The 25000-nt window shown below is 42.0% G+C and overlaps 1 protein-coding gene across 1 annotated transcript in view; it reads left to right on the top strand.

The window, feature by feature from the left end:
- LOC138028243 (uncharacterized) overlaps positions 1–23391 on the top strand; it is an 88994-nt gene extending 65603 nt beyond the window's left edge. The window contains exons 50-75 of the mRNA XM_068875709.1: positions 519–805; positions 1563–1783; positions 2259–2842; positions 2929–3407; positions 4015–4431; positions 4681–4849; positions 5727–5971; positions 6421–6597; positions 7218–7500; positions 8084–8463; positions 9948–10132; positions 10632–10917; positions 12215–12472; positions 12747–12974; positions 13573–13806; positions 13937–14221; positions 14578–14805; positions 15281–15367; positions 16957–17121; positions 18031–18194; positions 18778–18940; positions 19070–19358; positions 19557–20158; positions 20926–21132; positions 22099–22256; positions 22515–23391. Of these exons, the coding sequence (XP_068731810.1) occupies positions 519–805; positions 1563–1783; positions 2259–2842; positions 2929–3407; positions 4015–4431; positions 4681–4849; positions 5727–5971; positions 6421–6597; positions 7218–7500; positions 8084–8463; positions 9948–10132; positions 10632–10917; positions 12215–12472; positions 12747–12974; positions 13573–13806; positions 13937–14221; positions 14578–14805; positions 15281–15367; positions 16957–17121; positions 18031–18194; positions 18778–18940; positions 19070–19358; positions 19557–20158; positions 20926–21132; positions 22099–22256; positions 22515–22830 (7097 nt within the window). The 3' untranslated portion in view covers positions 22831–23391. The remainder of the gene's footprint in view (positions 1–518; positions 806–1562; positions 1784–2258; positions 2843–2928; positions 3408–4014; positions 4432–4680; positions 4850–5726; positions 5972–6420; positions 6598–7217; positions 7501–8083; positions 8464–9947; positions 10133–10631; positions 10918–12214; positions 12473–12746; positions 12975–13572; positions 13807–13936; positions 14222–14577; positions 14806–15280; positions 15368–16956; positions 17122–18030; positions 18195–18777; positions 18941–19069; positions 19359–19556; positions 20159–20925; positions 21133–22098; positions 22257–22514) is intronic.
- Positions 23392–25000: the final 1609 nt, after the last annotated feature.

Genomic DNA, 25000 nt, shown 5'->3' with positions numbered 1-25000 from the left:
CGCCACCAGGATAAGTTTCAAAGATTTTCCTAATAAAGACCAACAACAACATCATGCGGAACAAACATTAAAGGGAACCTTAAAAGTTATCCATAAGGAGGACGTTTTCTAATTAATATATGTGATCAATTGCGAGAAAATGTTATGAAAATACATTGTAAAATCTTAGAAAATTAACCTATTTTAACAAACTTTCTCTGTTAACTTTTTAAGTGTAAAAACCCTCAATGTCCCCTATTACGAAAGGAAGTGCGATCTAATTTTTAATTGAAGATAATCCTAAAGGGTTGTAGTTTCACAAACATCGTGAAAGAATACGTTGTTTTTTAGTGGTTAAGTTGATATTCCTCATCTCAGGTGGAGCTAGAGCCAAAAAGCCACTTTTTCTCCAGAGTGTAGGGCCTTCCCTGGGCACGCTGGAGACTAACCAAGGGTACCACCAAGTGGGCATCTTCCTGGCGGGGTAGGGGTGGGGGAGCTCAAGTAATGACAAGTTACTTCTTGGTTTTGTATCTTAGTTCAAGTTGATGCAGAAGTAAAGGAAGATGAATTCTGGGATTACGACCAACAAGTTGATTTAGAAGGCTTCACATCAGGGCGATTTTACGGTATTTTGGCTCAGCAGTCGCGAGAAGTCACGGGAGCAATCGCCAGGCAAAAAGATCAAGCTAAACAACTCTATCAGAAGATCAATCAACAAACCGAATCTCTCAAAGGATTGTGGATCGCCAAACTAAATTTGCGAGGTCGTGCTGCCATGGCAACTCCGGAGGACTTGAGAGCTTTTGAGGCTAAGAAAGGAGAGGTGTGTGTATGATGCAACTGTTTTATGGTTTGTAGAGTCTATCCTTGTAGCGTACTTCAAAGAGCATACCTGGTAACATTGCACTCGATTCTGTATCCCGCCAACAGGATCATCATATGTACTTTTCCTTATTTGGGTACAAGACTGCACGGAAATACCACTTTTCGCGTTAATTTCCCGGTACATAATGACCTTTCACATTAAATTTGTTTTCGATATTTTCTGGCAAAAACTAGGAAAGACCAAGAATGAAGGGTCATCACGTTTTCCCTCATGTTAAGGTTTTCTTTGATGGGTTTCCTTTGTGCATATCACATTATGCATTAATATGTCAACATACTGGTGGTCAACTCCGTTTTTAACAAATATCTTGGTGGGAGTAGTACCGAGGTATTGAGGAGCCAGTGTGGCCCAGTGGTTAAAAGGCCTTGTGTTGAAATCCGAAGATACCGGGTTTCAAGACCCATTCTTACCACCTGTTGAATTTGATCCTGGTAGGCCGTTGCTCAACTTCTCAATTGTAAATAGCCAACTGGTTTGCCTCCAGCCTGTTAGGATTCTTAACACTTGTTGTTGTTTTTCTCTTTCGTCGTGTCGTTGATAGTGCTCCATTGGCCCTGAAAAGCCCTAACCAATGGGGGTGGTTAGTTGAGTATGTATTGTATTGAATGATGTTGATCGGTAGAGTGACAATGATTATTGGTTTGCTAGTAACAATTTACATATAACAGGAACATTCTGCTTTATTTGTTTTTAGCTTGAAGCTGAACTTGAAAGGCGAAAAGAACTTGGTTTCAATTTCCAGCAAATTTTGCAGCGACAGAAAGTTAATTTACGTGAAGACGAAGAGGCTCGTGAAGCACATTTGGTAGCATTTGAAGCATCTTTGCGAGAAGCGGTTCGCGTGCTAAAAACCTACAATGAAAATAAAGGAAAAAAGGACTTGATTGGAGACTTCAACGACCAATTAGAACACAGGTAAACATTACGTTCATGGAGCAATTTCGATGCCTCCTATGGGAAGGGGTGAGTGAACACGTGACTCAGTTGGTGTATTGGTGGAACATGTTAATCCACACTAACCCACCCCATCTACGTTTGATAATCATCTTCAGTGGTTTTGTTGATAAATACAAAACACTTACCTGAAGGAGTCGTCGATGGTGATATAGGAATACTGGAAAAATCTCTGATTGCCTGCAACAGTAGGTATTTCTCGTTCTTATACTTGTTCGGATGGTCAGCCACTGAGCCAAATGTGACGCGCGCGAGCTACAATCGTGGCCAAAATTATGAATTCCCGCAAAAGTTGAAGTCTGCCATTTTTTCATCATTGAAATAAGGGGGGGGGAGGGGGGGAGGGTGGTCTTAACTAGATCGAGCTGGCATACTCGTTACCATTGTTAAAGAGATGATAAATTCATTGATAGATTCCTCTTTTAATATCAAACAGGGTTGGTAGCCGCGTGGATGCAATCATCCAGCGCTTGTCCGTGGAAATCCAAAGCGAATGCCAGCGACGTGGAGCCTGGGCGCTACTTGGGGATGTCACTGGCGCGAGGCTTTGTACAATTGAAGGAGAGCTACTGGGACTGGATTATCTCTTTAATGGCGATGGCACAATCCGAGCCACTGACATTGTTTCACAGGACATGCACACAGGACTACTCATTCCCGACCCCAGAACAGCTAACATGCTGTTGGCTGATAACGTGACCAATGTTCCGGTTCCTTCCAATTTCTTCATTCACCAAAACAATGGTCGTGTCATGCCAATTGAAGGAAATGTTGCTTATGATCCACTTGCATCGCGTCTCACCATCACTGCTGATTGCACTAATGCAGACGCAGCAAATTCGGCAGAAGTGCTGATCCCGTACATCCCGTACCCGAACAATCCCGAGACTGGTTTGCCTGTCAAGACGGCTCTGACCCCTGTAGAAAAAAGAGGAGACATGAGGCTTAACGGAAGAATGATTTGCGGCAAAACTGGTCTACCTGTGCCGATTTTGGGAATGACCATTCACCCTGAAACAGGTGAGACCACCTCAAAGCGTCGTATCATTCCAAACCCATGTTAACTGTAACAATGAATAATCTCACAATGATTTTCTTTGCAAAAGGTAACGCCTACCCGATTGGAGGCTGCCATGCTGATCCTGTTACAGGACTACCAGTGGCCATAGAGATTGGTTCTATGATGCTTGATCCCAACACAGGACACCCAGCACCTATTGTAGGCGTAACCATTGATCCAAGGTCGGGCAACGTAATTCCCCTGGGTGGATCTCTCGGGGATCCAGAAAGGGGTGACGAGATCCCAGTGCTACTCGGCGATTCCTTTACTGAGCCTCTTTCTGGGAGACCTCTTAAAGTAACTAGTGCCAGACTGGTGGACGATGGAGAAGACAGGGACCTGGATCCCATGGGAGGCGGCTATCAATTTGTCTTAGATGTAGGCGAGCTCTACTATGAGTACCGCGTTCTAGATGCACTAGATGCGCTGAAAGAGGCTGTTACAGGGCCAGACGGCTTGGACGGACGACAGGAACTTAGTATTTTGGAGACTGCACAGAAGGATCTTCAGCGTGGAAGATCAAAGGTGATTTTGTAATTCTTCAGGCTGAATGTATTTTGTTCTTTGATCCTTTGTAAGAGAGTTAACTATTCCTGTCGCTTTTGACTTCAGTTTAACACTATTCAATAAGATAATTCATGTGAAAAGAGGGAATGACAACCTTAGATGATAAGGTTGATAAAGAAAACTTATCAACGAGAAGCTTAACATGAAAACCTTGGGAACAAAGAAACTGACAGAGAAGAAATTATATTTAGGAACACATGAACTTTAGAAACACTTGACGCAACTACAGACATTTCTAATTTGAAACTAAATGAATTTCTCGTCGGTAAAGCTTTAAAACTTATCTCAATATGTGATTTCTATGTTAGGTCATCCACGCCGTATGGGTGAAAGAAATAACTAGGTGTTTTTTGGGGGCCAGTTTCGTATTCTACCGTTTGGACTGGATCTGGCATGAAATGGAGGCTAATGCGGGCAAAATAATTTACAATTGAAAAGATTTGCCCTCGTTAGCCTCCATTTCATGCTAGATCCAGTCCAGCCGTGAGAATTCGAAAACGGTCGCTGCAAAACCGCCTATTCTAACTCACGATAAAATTTTACTACACTACTTTTCACTTCCAAGGTGATGACGTATCTGTTGAGAAATGTACACGACATTATGCGACGTGAGGAACGCTGTACGCTATTGGCTGAGAGCGGTGGAAGCCCAGGAATGTACGAGTTTTCAGCTACAGGTCAATTGCTCCCTATACTTGTTGGCACTGCTATGAGGGATCCCTCAGGGACGGACCTTGAGGTACCGATACTCGGTATCGATAAGAATCAGGAGACAGATACAGTTATACCTCTGGGAGGTTCCTTAGAGGACCCTGGTGGGGAAGGACTGGTCCCTATTATGATCGGTGAAAAAGCCGTGGATCCCGTGACTGGATCTCTGTCGACCATCTGTGGTGTGAAGATTAACCACGAGTTTGGAGTGACAGAGCCTGTCACGCTTTCGTCAAGTCCACAGAGGAAGCGTCGGCCACCTCCAGGATCAGTAAGTCTTATGTCATCTTAAAGAGTTTTTTTTTGCATTGAAATGAAAAATAACATAAAAAGTTCTCGCTCTATTATGAAACGATTTTCAAAACATTGCCTTCTCTCCACTTTTACATCTTTTACTCTCGCTGGCTACACTGCGCAATCGTCCTACCCTTAAGTCACGCACACAAGACACCCACTTCAATCTTTTCGGAAAAAAGAATCTTCCTTGTGATCAAAAACCCACTTTGATTGCAATATACAGGTTGCTCTGTTAGAAGAGGAACTTGCAGGTCGCCGAAGTTTCTGGCGGCGCCAGAGACATCGTGAAGACGAGTTGACTGAGTTAGAGTCCAATGTATACCGACAGCTGATGGAAGATGAAAATGTGACTGCCTACCAAGTTCAGGAAAAGCTTGAAAATATAAAAGAAGGTATTGTCATCGTTAATCCACAAGAATAAAAAATTTGATCATTAAAAAATATGTGATCACAAAGGCAGGTCTTTCTCCTTGGTTATTTAACTTAAGTGTTGGTTCACCGTGATACATGTAGTAGCGCGTAACCAGTCGACCTTATAGCCTGATGAAGGCTAGCGGTAAGCGGTGGAAACATCGCGATCTACAACATAAGTGACACAAATTATTATGTGTCTTATAGTTTAGGAATGTTCCACTTGTCATAGGCTAGTTTGCTAATGGTTTCAGGGTATGTTCCACTCCTTCGTGGGGGCAAACGAAAAAAAATGTAGTGTCACACAAACTGCCAGACTAGCCTCGAGCCCCCACAAAGGACTGAAACGACCCAGAATTGACGAGGACTTCACACTAAGCACAATATGCTATTCATTTTCCAAGACTGCAAGAAAGGTAGCCCCGAGATAGGGCGCAGTTTTTTACGACCTCTAATTTCATTGGATCCCTTTAGGACGCAGCTCTTTTGTTATTAGGGTCCAATCCCAGAAGACTTTGTAGTAGTTGCGTACTTCCCAGAAAGGTGATTAGTTCCTCCAATACCTATACCTGAAATAAAACCGCATAACTTTGAAGAATCTCACTTTATAGCTGAGTGATTTAGCAACGCGTTCAAGCGAAACGGAAAACTTTGAAAAGGCAGGCTGCTGTTTGTGACAAAACCACCAAAATGATGTTACTCTATCTCGTCCCTCTCTTCTGAGAAGATGTTCAATGTCTTTAGAACCAAGCAAGAACTGACCCTAAAATAAAACAATTTTTTTTTCAGCCTGCCGTTCGCCGTTTGCGGTAAACGGTATGCCAAATCTCTCAAGTGTCTGCTTTTTCTTTTCCACAGAAACGGTTTCGTTGGCAGACGCTGCTCACCGTGAAGTACAACGGCGTAGCGAAGCTTCTGTTGATCATGCAGCTGGTTTGCCCCCTGATGTCGTAGCCGTACTGACAATGTTCGATGCCCTGGAAAGACAGAAGGAAGACAGTCACAACGCAGCTCATAAACGATTTGCTGATTCAATTACGCGTTTCTTTGATAAGCTGCAGACCGAGGAAACTAAGTTCAACAACAGGATGGATGAGCTACAGGTATTGTCCTTTCCTTTGAAAAGACTATATGTAGTGAACTCATATCCAGCCGAGTTGAAGAGAAGATGCTGTTGGTAAACGTGGCATTTTGCAGCCACATATATTAAGCGACATTAGCTGTTAAAACACTCACCGATGTTTAACTTAAAGAAACGATCTACCTTTAAGTGTAAGGATAAGTAAATCGTCAATAAGCTTCCAAAGGAGAACAGATCCTATCTATCCTGGATAGCGGAGCTTCTGTTACAATACAATACCTTCCCCAGGCTTGGTCTGTGTAAGACACTTTTAAGAGTAAAATCCGTAAATCGGAAATGCACAGAGACTCCTTATTTTAATACATTGTTCCAAAGCAATTTCTTGAGCAAACTTCAAAGATTGCAATTTTTTTGTTAACTACTTACGACAAAAAGTTAAAGTGCTGCCAATCAACTCTTCTCTGTTTCCAGGGTGCACTAAATCCTGAAGCGGAAGCTGCGGTTACCGAGCGCTTCCAGCAGTCCAAGGCCAGGCTGCGTGCTGAGCTACAAGATCAATTGCAAAGTCGCATGGAACAGTTGGACGAGGAGCATTCGACCCTAGAATACGTCAGAAACAAGGCAGAGATTTCTGCGTTGGAAGCCAAGGTAGGCGGAGCTGTCAAACAAGTGCCGTGTGAGAAATCCAAATTTTGCAGCGGAAAAACTAGAGACTAGTCATACGCTTTGAAAGAAGTCTGGTGTCTTGTTTTGGCTAGCCTGCGTGGCAGGCTTTCGAAGGGGAAGAGAAGGGAGAACCGACCGGAGTTCGAGGAAGTCCTCGCGCGAACTCCTCGTTTTCCCGTCGGTTCTCCCTTCCCTTCACCTTCGAACGCCTGCCACGCAGGCTGTGTTTTGGCCTGTGAGTTGTTTTCATTTTGCAATCAAAATATCTTACATAATTCATGTTAATTACCAACTGCAGGTCACAAGTCCTGTTTATTGATTTATCCTGTTTTAAAATAAGCCTCAGTGCTAAGCGGGATGAATTATTTTCAAACCAGTGATAAGAGTGAGAAGACGTTGTCTAGGTTTGCTTTTGCATGATAGAACCGTGACAAGTACTTGAGACTTGAACTTGTACTAACGGGAATTTCTTTTTTTTTTTTTAATTTTCTTGACGGGGTGAGGGCGGGGTGGGTAATGCTGAAGGAATGGATATATAACATTAATTTTGACTTGGGGCTTGTTAATGAAGTTTCTTTTCCTGTGTTCTCTTTGTACATCAGCTCCTATTGACTGGTAGTGCTATGATCGCTGGTGAATATGAAGTCACATTATCAGGTATATACGGCGATGATCTTCCATTGCCAGAGTCCAACAGAGAGTTGCTCCCGCTGCTTCAACGTTTGATACGACTGCTTGAGGAGGGCATGCCTGTACTGATGAATTCCGCTGGTCAAGTTGTTGGCGGTGGTTATGCTGTGTTAGGTGGAGGTCCCAAGTTTGACGTCATCAGTGCTGCGGCCGGCGTCGGTGCCTCTAGTAGTGGAGAAAAAGTGACTGTTATTGGTATGTAGTCGCTGATTTAGCTGAATGCTCATTCATACTGTTTATTTCATGCTATCGCCATATAACTGAACTAGTTCGGTCCATATCTCGACGTTGAGAGAAATTCTGTATCAAAATTTTTGTTCATCACTACTTAGTTGCTCCTTCCTGATTTGGTGTTGTTAAAGGGGCTAGGTCACACAATTTTAGGCAATTTCAGCACTGATCGAATGGTCATAGAATTAACTAAAATATCAAAGTAACTGTTCAAAACTATAGAAGAACTCTAACAAAACACAGGGAAGCCAAAAACAGACATGGATGGACAAAACTGGAGAGGATTGAAATGGATTGAATTTGGGTAAATTTGAAAAACGTCGACCCACCTTTTTTCAAATTTATATCAGTCTATATCAAAATGTCATTTACACAGCTGGAAAATCATTCTCAGTTGGTATGTGGCCGTGATTTTGCAAATGAAAGACTCCTGCTCTTCCAATTTGACGTTTAGAGCTCATAACTAACAAAATTAAACAAAATTACCTAAAATAGCGTGACCTAGCCCACTTAATAGTTCTCGCTTGAATTCTTCTTGTCTTCTCAGTTCCAACCAGCCACGTGACCCCAAGTGGTGTCACGACTGAACAAATCCAACAAGCGTCAGGCATGACTCTGTCACCTAAACCACATCAACGTAACCCCACGGAAGCCACAACAATATCAGCCACTGAAATCCTATCCAAGGTAGAGGTTGGGCAGATGGGAGAAAAATTCAGCTCCGAAGCTGTGAACATTGCTGAAATCGCGGCATCAGGCGGACTGACGGAGGAGAAGAGGAAAGAGATAGCAAAGGACTTGATGGAGAAACACACGCTGGAATGCGCTCAACTGGAAAATGAACTACGATCAAATGAGATGAAAGTTATATCCGAGGTGATACAAGCATATGAAGAGAGGAAAACAAAAGCTATAGCCAATCTGCAGGTAAGCATTACAGATGGTATGATTATCATTGTGAATTAGGAGTTCATGTGAAGTTTATTTAGCAATTATTCCATGAGCGCGCATTGGATATGAGATGATAGATAGCCAACGAGGCGCGTAGCGCCGAGTTGGCTGTAATCATCTCATATTCAACAAGCGCGAGTGGAATAATTGTTTTATTAAAAACGCCCCCAAAATATAGAAAACTAGACTACAATAAAAATAAAAAGGCCCAAAAAATCACGCATATGCTTGCCGTGTTTGTAGACCGTGGTATAATGGCTCATAACCCATGATAGCTTAGCCAATCAAAATTCTCGAATTGCATTATCCAATGATCCAGTTTTTAATAATATTCATTATTATATTCTCAACCTCGGATAATGCAATTCTAGCTTTCTCATTGGTTCACTGGATCTCGGTTACCAGCCGTTATACCTGCGTTTGACCTTATATGGAAATGAATGCGGCAAATGTCGCTCAGCATAAAATTTTTGGCGCCCGGAAGTCACATCACTTTCCGGTCGTTTCTTAAACTTAAATAAAATTTAGCAAAACCGAAGGTTGAGAATTTAATAAAACAATTATTCCATTCGCCCTTTGTTGGATACGAGATTGGTAATACCCAACTCGGCGCTACGCGCCACGTTGGCTATTTACCATCTCGCATCCAACGCGGGCTCATGCAATAATTTTTTAAGTATTTTTGTCGTCAGAAGTCCATGAATAGGAGCGTTGCTTCTCCCATACAAGCTCTATGAGTCAACCTTTGCGCGTATCCTTCTATTTTTAGAACGCCACGAGTTCTTCTGCTCTGCAAGCACTATAAGAACGGCCAATCAAAATAAAGATATTGTGAATCGAAGGCAATGTGTGGAAATTGTGCAAATTGATGTAAATTGATATAAATGTGAGTGTCCTTCCGAAGGGTTAGTTCTAAAAATAGAAAGATACGCGCAAATGTTGACTCAAGGAGATCGCGCATATAGCAACCTCGTTCTCAGGGTCTCTCTTCTCTGCTGACAATGGAGGTAGAGAAGGGAGACCCTGGGAACGAGGTTGCGCATAGGCAGGCTCCTCATTGGCTCCTTGTAATGTAGAATGTGCGCATGACGATAAACTTTCACATTACTTGTCGTGTCGGTGTGTTTCTTGGTTAATTTCTAGTCATTTTTTCATTTGAATGTATGATCAATCGCGTACAATATTTACAATAATTACAATAGGAAAGATATCGTTGACGACAAATATTCTCATTGATGTGCCAAACAGAGCCACATTGGCTGTCGTAACAGAGGGTCTTTTGTTCCCGTGGTTGGTACATTTGAATAACGAAAACAATGTTTGTAAACAGATATCATCCTTATTACGCAAATTTGTACATTGAAATTATGTTTTTGGCGCCATTCCTATTTCGATTTTCATCCACCTTTCTCCGATTGTTGGTGAAGTAATAAATCAACCTTGTTTTTGCAACATTCCAGGAGGAGCTCAAAGAAAGACTGCGGCGAGTAGAAAGCGAGGAAGAGAAAGAAGCATTGATCAGAGAATATTCTGACAAGATGGCCGCCGTACAGGACGACATTGAGCAACAGAAGCAGAAAAAGCTGAGGGATATTAGACAACTATTGAAGGACGAGAGAAAGAAGCGCAAGAAGGAACTTTACAAGTATGAATTTTGTATACTGGTTTCCTGTTTGTTCAAATGAAGAAAATGATTACAGCTTATTTGATTCTTAAGGAGAACGGATTCATCTGCCTTAACTTGTGTATTTTTTTAAAAATTTAGGTCACCAAATGAAACAAATTAATATACAATTTCTTTCCAATTAAATACTTATAAAAACAACGCTTTAACTCACCATGTTTAGCTTAGTACGATATAAGATTACTGCTTAGTGGATTTCTTTAAATCGGTGGACCTCCCATCAGAATCTCATTTACAAACTCGCAAATTTGAAACACCTTGTACAACATAGATATACAGCGCCGCTGAAAGTTGTTGTAAAAAAGTGTAATATTTTGGGAGTGCATTTTCCATGACAAGATGGCCAGTTGCGGTGAGATTAGTGGTGCTCAGTATGAACCACTTACTGTACAAACTTAGGGTCAGAGAGAGATCTTACTGAGACTCGAAAAAAAATAATGTGTTTGCCATTCCATTGTAGTCGACATAAGAACGAGGCCCGTGCAGCTGGTATAAGTGACGTAATAGATCTTGATCTCCCCGAGGAGGATGAACTGGACAGAGATCTGGTTTTATTGGCTCAGCAACAAGAGAAGCTGCTGGCTGAATTGGCACTGGCGTACGAAGAGGAGAGTGATCGTGAAAGAGAAGATATGGAATCGGGAAGACGGGAGGCCTTTGATAAGGAGATGGAAGCTCGTGTTAAGGCAATGAATTTTTCAATTGCTCCTGAAGAGATTGAAGGAGCTTTTGAAGAAGTCAGAGAGGTAATTAAGTAACAGAAGGACACATTTACAACTGGCGGTTGCCGCAGTTTTCGGTCTGGCACGCGGCTTACGTGGCCAAATGTCATACCAACGATAAGTACTGTAACTCTTTCGACGTCCACCGTGGTAGGAACAATTTTAAGAGCTTTTAGATAGGTTTCAGGTTGCACGAGGGACCACTGTCAAATCCAAGGGTAGTAATTAATTATGTAACGCTTATGATTTTCTAGAAAGGTCCGCTAATTTTGTGGGAAAATCGATCTAAATCAACTCGAAAATTGTTTTTATCATGAACGACTTGATAAGGTAAGTTACTGAACCGCCATAAGACAGATGATTTACTGGGCGGATATTTCGGGCGCGAGCCCTTCAGCATGTAAATTCTCCTCGCAATTTCAATGAAATGTCTGGCAGACAGGTATTGAGAATCAAGATAATTATCAGCTTAAAACACGTTTTATTTCAATTGATATTACACCAGATTCTCATGACTACCCAACAAAGAAACCTATGGTACTAGTTAGGAGAATGAACGTTTCGATCTTGTGAAGGAAAAGGTTAATTCACGTTCATCAACGCGTGTGATAAAACCAATCGTTCGTGTCTCACTTCCCACCCACGCGCGCAGCCCCACAGTTTCTTTGGAAACTTTCATTCGTATAAATTGGACCTTTGGATGGGAGGCGAGGACAACTGCGAGTTTGAGTTTTCCGTTCTGAGCATGCGCACTTGTCGGACTCCAAACCTTATGCGCATGCTCAGTACGGAAATTTTGTACTCGTAGTCGTTCTTGTCCTCCGATCTAAAGGTCCCAAAAAAATAATAAATAATAATAATAATAATAATAATAATAATAATAATAATAATAATAATAATAAGTCGGTCTACAAAACTGCCGTGACGCTTATGTCTCGTTGTTGTATCCTTCTGGTCACGTGGTCCTGCGTTTATCTATCAGTGCAATTTGTATTGCACCAGAAGCATATCCTTGACTGCAAGAAAAATGATGAAAAAAAGGAAAACTCGTCTACATTAGATTTCTTAACGGTACCACAGAAAAATATTGCCTATAACAGCCGTTTAGATTTAATATCCGAGAAATAGGAACTTCATTTTTTCTAGTGAAGTTTAGAACTACTAAATACTAGACTAGGATGATAACATAACACCTGAGGTGGACGCACAGCTTACTTGCTTAGCCAGCCACTCGTTCCAAAAGTGGAAGGAGGATTTAGGATTTCTGTTCTTGGCAAAGATGGAAAGGGCTAATGCAATCGTGTTTCTTCTTTTTACATAGCTTCATTCTAGGGCGGCTTCTAGAAGAGTCAACATGAAAGAAAAGATGAAGGAGCGGAAAGACCGAAGGAAATCCAAGAAAAAAGAAGAAGAGCTGAAGGAAGAACTAAAACACGTGACTCCCGGATCCCCCGAGGAGGCAGAGATAATTGCAGCACTTGATCAGCGGCGAAATGCTGACATGCGCAGAGAGGAAGGGGCACTCATTGCCGTCTTGGCTGAGGTAGAAGCAGAACAAGAAGAAAAGAAACGTCAACAGGTAAAAATGAATAACGGCTTTGTTTCGTTGTGGTTGCGCGTTAAATGCAGGGCCACGTTAAATGCGTTAAGTGCGTTAAATGCAGTAAGAGAATGCGGTTTTATGCGGGTTGTATTTCCTTCTTTCTGTTTATTTGCGGCAGTTTCCTCAATATTCCTTTTACTTGAGCTGAAAAAAATGTTTTGAGGGATCCTCGCCGGATCCATCGATAACTGTCGTTGTAACATATTTCAAATGTTAGCGCTTTTCGATGTTCTAATTGTTTGCTCGCCAGGTGGTACAAAGCCTGCTAAAGAAGACAGAAATGACAGAGGAAGAACAACGAGAAGCAGTTGCAAAGTATTTGGAGGAGGCTGAAGAAATCAAAGAACGCTACGGTGACATGGAGAGACATAGCCGTGCGGTGCTAGCAGCGAAGCTGGCGGCGAGAAGACGGTATAAGGAAGAAATGAGGAAGGAACAAGCTATGAAAGAAGAACTTAAAGCCATGAGCAAAAAACAGGTAGGATGAATTTGTCTGGGATCTAGTCAATTGCGGTTGTGTTCTTATATTCCGTCATTTAGAGGTGAAACTATGATGGTGAATTTACAAAAAGCATGCCTTAGATCATTCAGTGTAAGATACAGCTGATCGGAAGGGAATTTTATGATGTAAAATGTCCAAATATTTTCATCTTTCTGAACAAAAGCAATGACTTGGAGGGGCTTGTACGGTGAAGTGATCGTGATTCTCAAAGATGTCGATACGACACTTACAGTTAACACAGACTATTACTTGAAGCAGTAGTCCAAGTTTCATTTTAAATACACAAAATCGGTGTAAGTCGACTTCAAGGTAACCGTTGAAAAGCGGTGTCTCAACCGAGTGTAGGAAATCTTGTGGAAATGAATTCATCTCTCGAGTCTTGCATCCAGTAGCCTACTAACGCAGACGTATTTCCGCCGGAAATACATCTGCGTTCGCAGGCTATGCATCCAGAGGTGATCGATAATAGAGCTACTTAAATGCATGGTGGGTCATTCAGCTTATAAATGATCAGTTGTATTCAGTTCTATGTGAGACTGTTAAATGGATGTGCTTTATTATTTTTCCTTCCTAGGCCGAGTTATCAGGCGATGAAGCCACTTTACAGGTGTTGGAAGCCGCCGAAGCTAAAGTGGGAGATATAGTGAGTCAGGAGCTGGATCAATTGGCTGAGAGACAGATCGAGCAGCAAGCTGCGCTTGACGTGAAGCAAGCTGAGGAGGTGTTAACTTTGGAAAAAGAACTGACAACTGAAGAGCACACTGCAGGACAGCAAGTCACTGATCAAATTGAAGAACAGAAACTCAAGGTGGGTGGGGTACATCAACAAATGCGATTTCCGAATCAATCACTTAATGATTTGTTTTTCTCAAATTAAAACAGCGTGCCAATGTAGAGAAACGGAGGCGAAGGTCAGATGCAATTGTTTTTTCTTTCAGTTGATCGAAGCAAAGAAGGCGGCCTTTAACAAGGAATGGTCACAAAAACGTGGCGAGCTGTCCAAGGAACAGGCGGATGCATTAATGGAGCAACACAAACAGGAACTCGAATTTCTCTCGCGAAGCATGGATGTCGAGAAACAGAGACAGTTGGCATCACTTAGCGAGAAGATTGCTGAAAGGAAAAAGCGAAAGGCAGCCGCTTTAGAGCAAAGACATAAGGCTGAAATGGCCAAAGAATTGATGAATCAGCAAGATGAGCGACAAAACATCGAAGATGACATGGTAAGAGATTGAGCGGTTGCAAACAGACAGCACAGTCCATTGAACTAATTAGAACACAAAGCCATTTCATTTAGGTTGCACACAAGGCGAGGGAAAAGGTGCGCCTCAGCGTCACCGCTGCTTGGTATCTTACTTCCGATTAGGTTAGGATAGTAGCATTTAACCTGTCGGCCAACAACCGAGCGTGGTGATACAAAAGCAGAGCAGTAAAAATCCGCTTTATGTGAATAAAAAGGGTACTTTGGCCACTTGCAATTTTCAATCGCAAAGTTCTGTTGCCTTTGTAAACTGAAAATTTCCTTCATTTTATTGTGGCTAAGGGAAAAGGCCTTAACTTCAATCTGATTCAATTGCAGGTTCGTGAAGTACAGAAGTTAGCACTGATAAACGCAGTGCAAGATTTAGACAGTGAGCGAGCAGGGAACACTATTTATCAAGTCCTACAACAAAGGCACATGCGCGAGAGAGTACAGTTAGAAGAGCAGTTCAGCAGAGAGATTGCCGCTGCAAAGGCTGAAGCGCGGGCTCAGATGGCTGAGTCGAGACAAGCGGAAAGAGAAGAAATCGTGGCTAAACAGGAAAAGGTTAGAACGGCGACAACAGTATTAAGTACAAATTGCACAACATGACCTTAACTCTTTCACTCCCAAGATCTGAATGTTAATTCTCTTTACGACTGCCATGCATTTTTTTAAAATGTGAATTTCGTGTTATATCTAGGCAAAAAAACCCAGGGGATAAATTTCTTTATTGTCGTCACCAGTCTGCTTAACAATGTATTGAGCTTGTTAGGAGAAACGGGTCAAGGAACGATAACGCTGGGAACTGGGAACTAGAATTGAATTGAATTATTTTTTGGTGAACAAAAGCTTTCAAACTCATTGGTTTAGGCGGAAACGGATAAACACCTAACTTTCGGTTTGCCCGTCATGACGTCTGGAACGTCAATTTTCTTTTTGCTTAAGCGTGATATAACATCGACTCAAAGGTCACTTCTTTAACAAGTATTGTAGTTGATAAACTAAAGACGTGGTTTCTTTGTTTGCGCACCACTTTCAGGAATTCATGGATTTGATTGCCAACGCAAACTCTATGAGTACTGCGGAACTGTCTCAGAAGAAAGCGGAGTTGAAGTTAAAACACAAGGTAATAGATTTTCCAAACAGCTTTTCAATCTTTTCTTTATTCGTTAACTTTGCGAAAATGATTTTCAGTGAGGTTATTTTTCCAAGCACTTCTCGTGGTTTGTGAAGTTAACTTTTTAATCCTTTATCCATAAAAAGTGCCACCACGATAAAAAATAATTGGCAACCGTATATTCGTGAAGAGAGTGACATTGAAACATTTGCACTTGGAAATGGGAGTAAATTTTACCTGGAATTTTGCACTTGATGCATGGTGTGCTATTTTGCGAAAAATGGCCATTTTCGATACTTTTGGGAAATGTGTTATTTCTCGTCTAATAGGTCTTTTTTTATGCGTTTTTTTGCATAGTACAAATCTAGGACAGTTAAGCTTTCGATCCATACTAATTAGGCTATTATAGGACTTGTATTTCCTATTTTTTCAGCCTCCCGAAGTTTGACCCAAAAAATCGGCCTCTTTTGAAAATTTTGCCTTGGAATTCTTGGGTTTCACTCACGTGATCAACAGCCATGTTTTTAAACGAAAACAAAAGAAGACGTTAGCATAATAATAGCTTTGAATTCCCGGAGGATTGGATCGGGACACCAACATGGCCGTCATTTCATTGTTTGGGGACACCAACATGGCGGCCGTGACGTCATGTAAAATCCAAGAATACCAGAGAAAGCTGTGTTGAGACGAAAGCTACGTCATGCCCTTATTAGGGAGCTTACGCAAGGGCGACGACGACGGCAACGAGAACGCCAGGGAACAATGGGTTTAATCGACCTTTTTGCAGATACGGCAGCCATTTTGATTTCTATTGTTTCAGAAGACATTATGGGATGCTCAGGGGGCAAATTAATATGTATTTGCCCCCTGGGCATCCCATAATAGCTATTCGAAACAATAGAAATCAAAATGGCCGCCGTATCGGTAAAGAGGTCTATTAGCAAAAACAATACCTCAGCACGCCCTGTACATTTTTTTGCCGTCCTCGTCCTTAACAACGACGTAAATTGACCAACTTTGAGGTTGTGTAGAGGACGTGAGAACCTGACGAAACATTTTAAATTATTTTCCCAAACAACCACATCGTTTCTTAATGTTGATATGCACTTTCCATTCCAAACGACTTGGGGTTATAACGAAATTATTGAAATAACAGGAAATCGTATTTTGAGACGACGTTCTCGTTGGCGGCGTGGGCGTCCTTGCGTTAACTCCCTATGAGCTTATCAAGGGACGCAGCGAGTATAAACAGCCGATTTAGTATGCAACACGGGAGTGTCGGCCTCCCATTCTTCACATTTACTAATTCGCCTTTACACACCTGAATTTAAGCCACTGCCGGAGTCAACGAAGTCATTCTTTCCTTAGTCTGAATCGTTGATGCGGAAGCGATTAGTTTAAAAATCATCATTATGGCGGATCCTTAAATCTTCCAATTATACTCAAAGTAAGCAGTTATTCTCTCTAAATTAAAGTTAAAACCCCTTCTAATGGCGGTTGCGGAACCGCACCTTTAAAATTTAAAGGAAAAGAGAAAGAAGAACACTTGCTGGTAGTATTGGTTTTTATAGTGTATGTTTACCATCTAAAATGTACAGAAACAACGGGCCCAGTTTGACACAGAAACACAGGAGAAAGTTGCTCAAGCTGAACTTGATACTGTACCATCCCTTGAGGTCAAACACGCACATGGCAGATTAGAGCTTAGAGAGAGACAACTACAAGAGCTCGCCGGCACAATGAGTGAGCTTTCAACCGAAGAGGTAGGATAAGTGACCAATTTTCCTTAAAGTTGTTTGTTTGCCATTGGATTCTACTTATCGTTGTGTTAACGTGCTTTAAACCCGCCTTTTCATGTAGGTTTGTTCTACGTTTAAGCTTGAGTTTGGACAAACCTACAAAGCAGGCTCTCGGTTGCCTTCCTGAACCTTAGTTGTTTGAAAGTATCAAAGTACAATAATGTCTGTCCATTCAATCTGGTAACGTTATTGAAAACTGAATAACGTCTAAATGCGTCTTATCAGAACACAAACTCTCCAATCATGTCCTTATGGTTTCCATTAACATTTGAAATTATGCTTCGGTTTTCAGTATTCGGCAGGAATATAAGTAAATAGATGTACGTCGATTTCGATACGTGTCACGAATTGTCCCCTGGCTCTTCCCTCAATCCCAACAGCACTCGTTTGTAAGAATACAGGCAATTAATGGCTCAAAGTGTCCCCTAAACTCTTGTCTTCAAGTAAAGAGAAACAGCCGCATTTACCCCCAACTTAAGAATAACGTTGACCCCAACATTTACCTTCTTGCTTTCGATTTCTAATCTTGGGTATCCTGTGCGTTGGGTGAGCTGTAGCAAATTTTCGTTATGTCATTCGCTCGTCTGCTTTTTCAGCGCCATCTTGAGTTACGTCTTACGTGCAGTGATAGGTCGTATGCGCAAATGACGATCGCGCACACCGTGATTGATTGTTTCTTGCCCAATCCTTCTCCTTTGCTTGCAAAGCGACTGTCGAACGCATTTTAATAATCCGAGCTTACCACTAGTTGTTAGAAATAGGTAGAAAATGCTAAGGCATAAACGGGTGTCAAAATTGGGCGTACAACCAATCACTTGTATTTCAGCCGTCTCTCTGTTCAACAACAGGATTTTGTTTTGTGTTGTGCGCTAGGACCTGATAAAAAGCTACGCTGAAGAAGCTGAACGGGCTTCGCAGGCAGCAAAGGAATATCGTGAGCAAACCATGTTTGAGATGGCGGAGAAGATTAACAAGATCAAAGCACAGAGACAGCAACAAAGCGAAGAACAAAAGAAAAAAATGGACGATGAAGTCAAGTAAGAAGAAAAAAATTTGATTCCTTTAGACTATAACTAACAAGCAGAACCATTGCTTAAGACTAACTCCATTCTTTACATATTTTTCTCTCCTTTTGTTTGTGTAATTTCAACTATACTGTCAGGCTGTAATTTAATCGGTATTGTGACCTGAAACCTAGTAGTTCAGTGGCGTAGCTCTTGCGAGTTTTCTATCGCTCGGTGGAAGAAAATCCAAACTAGTAGTAGTAATAGGAAGGTCGTAGGCTGGACTCCTGCGAAGTGCACTCGAACTTTTTTGGAGTATTCCCGAGTCACCATAGATCACTTTCTTCACTTAATTAAGAGTTTTTACCCGAAAAACAAAAAAGCAGGTCTCATTTCCCTCGATAGATCCGAGCGTGCCATACTAGTTGTAGCCTGCGCGTTCGAAGAGGAAGGGACGACCGACGGGAGAACGAGCGCCCTCGCCATTCTCCCACCGGTTCTCCGTTTCCCTTCCCCTTCGAACGCCTGCCGCGCAGGCTATACTAGTTGTGCAGAAATTGGTATGAACTTACCAAAAGTTCTCAGTGCAAGCTCACCTGTGTTTTGATTTTTATAGACGTCTTGAAGCTGAACTGGAGAGTGAAAGAGAACGAGAGGAGTTGAGGCTGGCAGAGAGGGAGGCTGAGAGAGCTGCGAAGAGAGTGAAGACGGCTCAAGAACGCGAAGCTGCTAAACAGTTAGCAATGGCGCAAAGGGGGATGACAGAGGAGGAAAAGGAGGTAAGTAGGACGATTGCGGTCACATTTGTGATAGGCAAGAAAAGAGAGACAACACATGCGATGCGGAGGTGTTTTGTTGAAGTCAATTATGATGTAAATGTTTTGGAAAAAAAATTCATTGTTTTGTAGAAACTAATGAGAGAGCATGAGCAAAACATGGCTAAATTCGAAGCTAATCTCAAGAAGGAACAAGAAAAGACTAAAGTTGCTCTTCGCGAGAAACTCGAGGCGAGAAGAAAGAAAAAGAAAGAAGCAGAAATGCAGAAGATAAAAACGGCTGCGAAGGATGAAACAGAAGCTGCCGAACGGACGGAAAAAGAAGAGATGAGCGCGCTACAGAAACAGGAAGCGCAAATTTTGAGAGCAAGCACACCATCTGTGCCAAAAGCGCCATCGGATACACGAAAGAGGGAAACAGGTAATGAAAGGCGGAGGAAGCTTGGATTTTATTTGGTAGCATATCCATTATAGATTTTATTAAATCACTTTGAGTCCGGAAGGCTTAAGTTAATCATCCCATGTCATAATGACAACTGTCTTGTGTTCGGTATGACGTCAATTATCACGACGCTAAGGCCAAGGTGGTGAAATTTAATCTTTTTTTTAATCTTACCAGAAATCCCCACAGAGTCAGAAACATTGCTGGCAACCTCAGCTGATGGCCGATTGGGTGCAGGCGCAGCTACACCGGTTATTACCGCGGGACTGCCCGCGGGCATATCGGAGCAGGACTGGGTCTCTATGCTGATTGGCTCTCCAATTTTCGACAGTGTCAATGAAATCGAAAATATGCTGAAGAATAACATTGGCGAAGGAGGGGTCGCTGGGGCTAAAGGTGGCCGCCCATACATTGACATAAAGGATGCGCAGTGGCTATGCAGGGGAGACTTAGTACCTGTCGACATCAACGAACTTAGTCCTGCTAATTTCGTCGTTTATCGCTTTGGAGTCTTCATCACACAAATGTTACAGAAGGCCATGGACACACCAGAGGTGACGTTGCTGCTTGCTTCTAATCTGCCACCCAACAACTATGACCGCAACGCCTTCCGGAGTTCATTTTTTTACGAGCATGCGCGCAGGGTTCTGTTTGTGCGACAGGAACGACTGGAAAGTGTAGGCGACTTCCTGGTGGTGATTATGCACGCCCTGTCACACATCAAGGTTAATGATTTGGTCGATGATCAGAATCCACTCTTCCTTCGAGAATTCTACAAGGTAAGTCGAGTAAAGCAATTCATCCCTTTCTTCCTTTTGTCATCCTTCCATGGGTGAAGCATGTACATAATGGCTCCGTAATCCTCATACCCTTATTTTGATAATAAGTTCCGTTGCAGAAAGTCCAGATTCAGTAATATGCACCTGATCTTAAAATATTTATTTTAGCGAAAATTAAGTTTCAAGGTATGTAAGAGAAAGATGCTGGCAATCGTTTGTCCCTTGGCCGAGGCAGTGAGAGTCATGGGCCTATTCCCTCTATGATGTCATAAACTACTTTGCATTATAGTTTTGAAAGAACCTTGGCAATGTAAATTAGTTCTTGACATCATTGAAGGAAAAGACCCATACCTCTCACCACTAGCTCGACCATGGGACAAATGAATGCCAGCTTTGTTGCTCTCTCGTACCTCATTAGCCCTATTAAAAGTAAAATCTAGCTAAGCAATTGTTAAATATATGTTAGACATTTAACTTTTGCAAGGTGAAATACTTTGAGATAAGGTGCACTTTAAGCAATAGGCGGTGTAAAAGTTCCCGAATTCTTTTTCTGAGGTAAACCTGTCACCGTACAGCATGCATGAGTTGATGAAAAGAGAAAATTAGCTCAGAACATTTTTACTCCCTTCTTCCCCACGCATGCGCTCCTTATCTCCAGGACTTCGCGTTTTTCTTTGCTGACATCTAATTGTCTCTTCTGTTTTGTGATGTCAGGTTACTTCTCTTCAAGTGTGGAATTAACAAAAGTGTTTCTTGTCACTCCTTAGGCGATCCGTATTTGTTGTCAAGACATGTTCTTTGCACGCTCCCGCAACACGCCCACCGCTCAAGGCCTTGTGGGTAATGCACCTAGTGCTAGTCCCTTGGAAACGGCATTCAAGCCCGCGCGAACTATGACTGAGAGAGTGAATGTTGTGGGAGAACTGGTGAACATTAAGGTGTCCAGTCCAATCGATGCTGACTTCTCTGTACATGTAAGTTGAATTTCATGCTTTTAAATTATCGTAAATATTTAATTGCAATATTACGATGGCGGTAATTTTAAGTCAAGTTCAGTCTGTATGTTGCACTTAGTTTGGCGGTTGAAGTATCACCTGAAATGCTAGAAATTAAAATTCTGTCATTATTTTTAACTGGAAAGGACAAAAAAGAGGAGCCCATGACTAGGAGCAAACAACTCCCATACTAAGCCTATGTCACGGCATCTTTACAGACCGATCTATTTTTAGTGAACCTTTTCAACAAAAAACAAAGACAGTTCCGGTTCGGTGACGCTGTGACGTCCAGTTAGTTTCTTGTGATTGGTCATCGGGCTCCTGCGAGAGTCTCATTTGCGGGAAGTTCAATCTAAAAATAAATCGGTCTGTCGTGAACGGGTCTCGCGACAAAATCACACGCTTTATGTAATTTTAAAATTATTTATTTTCCCACGATTCTGGCCTGACACGTTGTCTCTGAAAACTCTCCTCTCATACACTACACTGAGATTATAAAGTAAAGTAAAGTGAAGTGGTGCATTTATATAGCGCCCTTATCACTAACGTCTCAAAGGCGCTTTACAATGATCAATTTACCCCCAGCGGACTGGAAGCATATACAGGCGCAAATAGCAGCCGCTTCTAAGCAGTCCATGCATGCTGATACTCATATATTTCCAATAGCTTACATTTCAAGTCTTAGGGTTCGGCAGTTCGGGTTCCAAAATCACGTAATGTAACGCTAACGTCCGCGACAGATCTGTGAAAACGCCGTGACAGGAATATAGGGTTGTTCATCGCTCCTAGTCATGGATGGCATCCTGCAAGAAAGCTTTAGCAGACAGAGAGCTCCCCTCTCGGCTTCCGAGATGGTTTTCTGAGAAGCTTTTCATCAAACCGATCGATCAGAATGCTTTATGTTTGGAAAGCTCACTAACCAATTGCCTTTCTACCACTCCTTAGGGAATCACCGAACGCCTGGCTCGTAAGAACGCTTTCGTTACTCGTGCCAAACTAAAGGAGTACCTCTCATCCGCGCATGCGCCTTCTTCGAGGAAAGAGGAATTCGCCGTGACGAGGCTGAAAGAGCTAAGAGGCGAGAGGACTGGAGAAGAACAAAGGTGAGAGGAGCAGAGTTTAGACGCTTTTTTAAATCAAGAAAGCAACGTGGAATTGTGATTATTTCCTTTTTGCTTTCCTCATGTTCACTTTGCTATTCTGGTATCATAAAGTGTCCCGGGAATTGTAAGGATGGTATGTGAGGTCATGTCGTATCTTAAAAGACAAAAACTTCCCGCCTCTCTTGTTAAGGCTATTCCAAATCTTGAAGCTATACAACTTATAACATTTTCAAACGTTATGCGTTTCCTTTTATTTAGACCCAAGTCCCGACATTATGGTGTCAAAACAGGTTTAAAATCTCCCAAGGAACTGCTTGAGCGACAGATAAGTGATTTGAAGGGGCGAGTCGATACTCTGAACACAGAGCTGGCACAAGTGTTAAAAATAGAGTCGGATCTAAACTTCAGTGTCAATGAGATGGAGCAAGACAACAACATATCCGAGGATAGGCTAGAAGTCATGCGACAACAACTGTCCAACGCCGAACAACGCAAAGATAATCTGTTGATGAAAGTGGACTATTTAGAAGAGGAGATTGCAAAGAAAACGAAAGAATTGAAGGCTTCAAAATGATGAGTTTTGGAGTACTCTGAATTCTCCGCTGGTACAGGAATGAGAAGTTCAGATACGTTGATAAAATTTGTTTTTTAATATGTAATTGGCTGGCACATAATATTTTGTAGTATACGACATTGCAGAGCCTGGCTGGTACAGTAGTCAAATGAAAAAAATACAAGTTTTGCAGCCCTTTGTAAATAGATAGTCGTTAAAAACTGATCTTAACAAGAATAATAGGATAGGTGTAGAGCTAGAATCTCAGTTTATGGTATTTATTAAAATATTTTAGTATTTATAATTGAATGTCAAAGACTTATAGCAAGAGTTAAGGCTTTTTTTAAAAAAACCCGGCGTAGACGGTAGGACGTTGACCTCCATCTTTTCAAATATGTTAGTCGAGGGAAATGACTTGAGAGTAATTTGTATCATGATTGCAATTCTTCGGTCTGTTTACCGAAGAGTAATCCTAGTATTTTTGTACTGCTGTTTTCCTGGCGTGTTATTTATTGTGATTACAAAAATAGTTTTTTAATTTTTTACCTCATTTTATGTTTTGAATAAATGCAAGTTTTCCATTGCCTTTGTGAGAATTTTGTTAGAATCGGTGAACACGCCTATTTCACAGTCCTGTGCAGAAAGCTGGACCTCTTTTCCGTGTAACGAAGTTCGCGCAATCATTTCGTTCACCTCGAAAGAGATAAACTTGAACTCACAAATGACGAGCTCCCAACGGACTTGATAGCTTCGTTGGTAGAGCAACGTTCTCGTCACCAGAGCCTTGGATCGACCCAATGCTCTGGGAAACTCTATGTGGGAGAACATACGCCGTAGGGTTCTCGTAGCCAAAAATTTGCTATTTGAACTTTAAGGCGCCTGCTCACTCCTCGTGCTAACATGAATGCATCAATTAGAGACGCTTTTGATTGTTCTTTCCGAAAACCAATGACCAGACACTTTGTTTCAGGGTCCCCAAAGCTCTTTTCTCTCCCTTAGTCTTTCCAACTTTCATTTCGAAGTTCGCGTCATGCTTGTAAGGGAGTTTAAGCACGCACGTTTTTGAGACGCGGACGGCCACAGGAAGTGTGCTGTTTTCCCTTTTAACTTGTCTTCACACAAACATATTACATTGCTAAGGATCTTTTCTCCATTAGAGATGATTCGTATAAAACATCTGGGAGACACCACTGTCCTGGCACGCGAAATGTTCTCTTCCGGTTGCCGTCCGCGTCTCAAAAACGCGCGTGCTTGATTACTTGGGACTTTAAGATCTACGACGCGGTCGTCAAGGAGAACGTAACGCCACAAAACAACAATATCATTGCTTAAAAGAGGAAAAATAATCTTGCGGCACGCATTTTAATGCATTTGTTGTGCTCTTCACAACAACGACATGAAATCACCACATTTAAGGTTTTGAAGACAACGCGAGCATTACAAATGTGAATTTTTCATTCTCTATTTATAATACATAGCGTTGCGTAAGACCGGAGACGTTAAGATGCTAAGATGCTACATGTCATTCTCGACGGTCACCAGATACTAGTCCTATTCAAACAAGCTCATAGGCTTGACCGGTGCAGGTTAGTATTTAACAGAGGGTCAGCTGAGAAGGAGGGGCTGGGGGCTATAGCCCTCCTCCATTTTTTTCTACGGCAGTGTTTTCTTCTGAATCTCTCCCCTCATACTTCCGTGATCCATACCAGAACCTTACCCACCCCCCCCCCCCCCCCCCGCACACTTTCAAACGTACTCCGTGGCTCCTGTAAAACACTGCAAACGATATACGTAGGGCGTATGGTAAGCCCGACTTAGTTCTAAAGTTCCGTTTGTTTCGTATTTGTCATAGAGTGTCCCACCTGACTGTGGCGAATCCGTTCTAAACCACTTATGTAGGTAGCTATGGAAACTAGGGATAACACCTATCACTGTTTAGCACTCGCTCGTGACACTTCAAAGCCGGCGCGTGTTGAAGAAACGGCCGGAAAAATCCTTTATCGGCATCATTTCAAAAGAAAAAGTTTATAAAAGGATCAAAGACAGAAGATTTTAAAGGCAATTTTAATGTCACGCAAGTAAAATGTAGTTAATGGATCGTGACAATATTATCTGTAACCCTTTCATGGCGGCTCGGTTTTCAATGTAGCGTTTGTGCCGTCTAGTTGCCAAGGTCAGCAAACACTAAGGA

The sequence above is a fragment of the Montipora capricornis genome, chromosome 13, assembly GCF_036669925.1.
Source record: "Montipora capricornis isolate CH-2021 chromosome 13, ASM3666992v2, whole genome shotgun sequence".
In the NCBI taxonomy this organism is placed as follows: Eukaryota; Metazoa; Cnidaria; class Anthozoa; order Scleractinia; family Acroporidae; genus Montipora; species Montipora capricornis.
The sequence above is the reverse complement of the archived record's forward strand: the minus strand, read 5'-3'. Positions and strand labels throughout refer to the sequence as shown.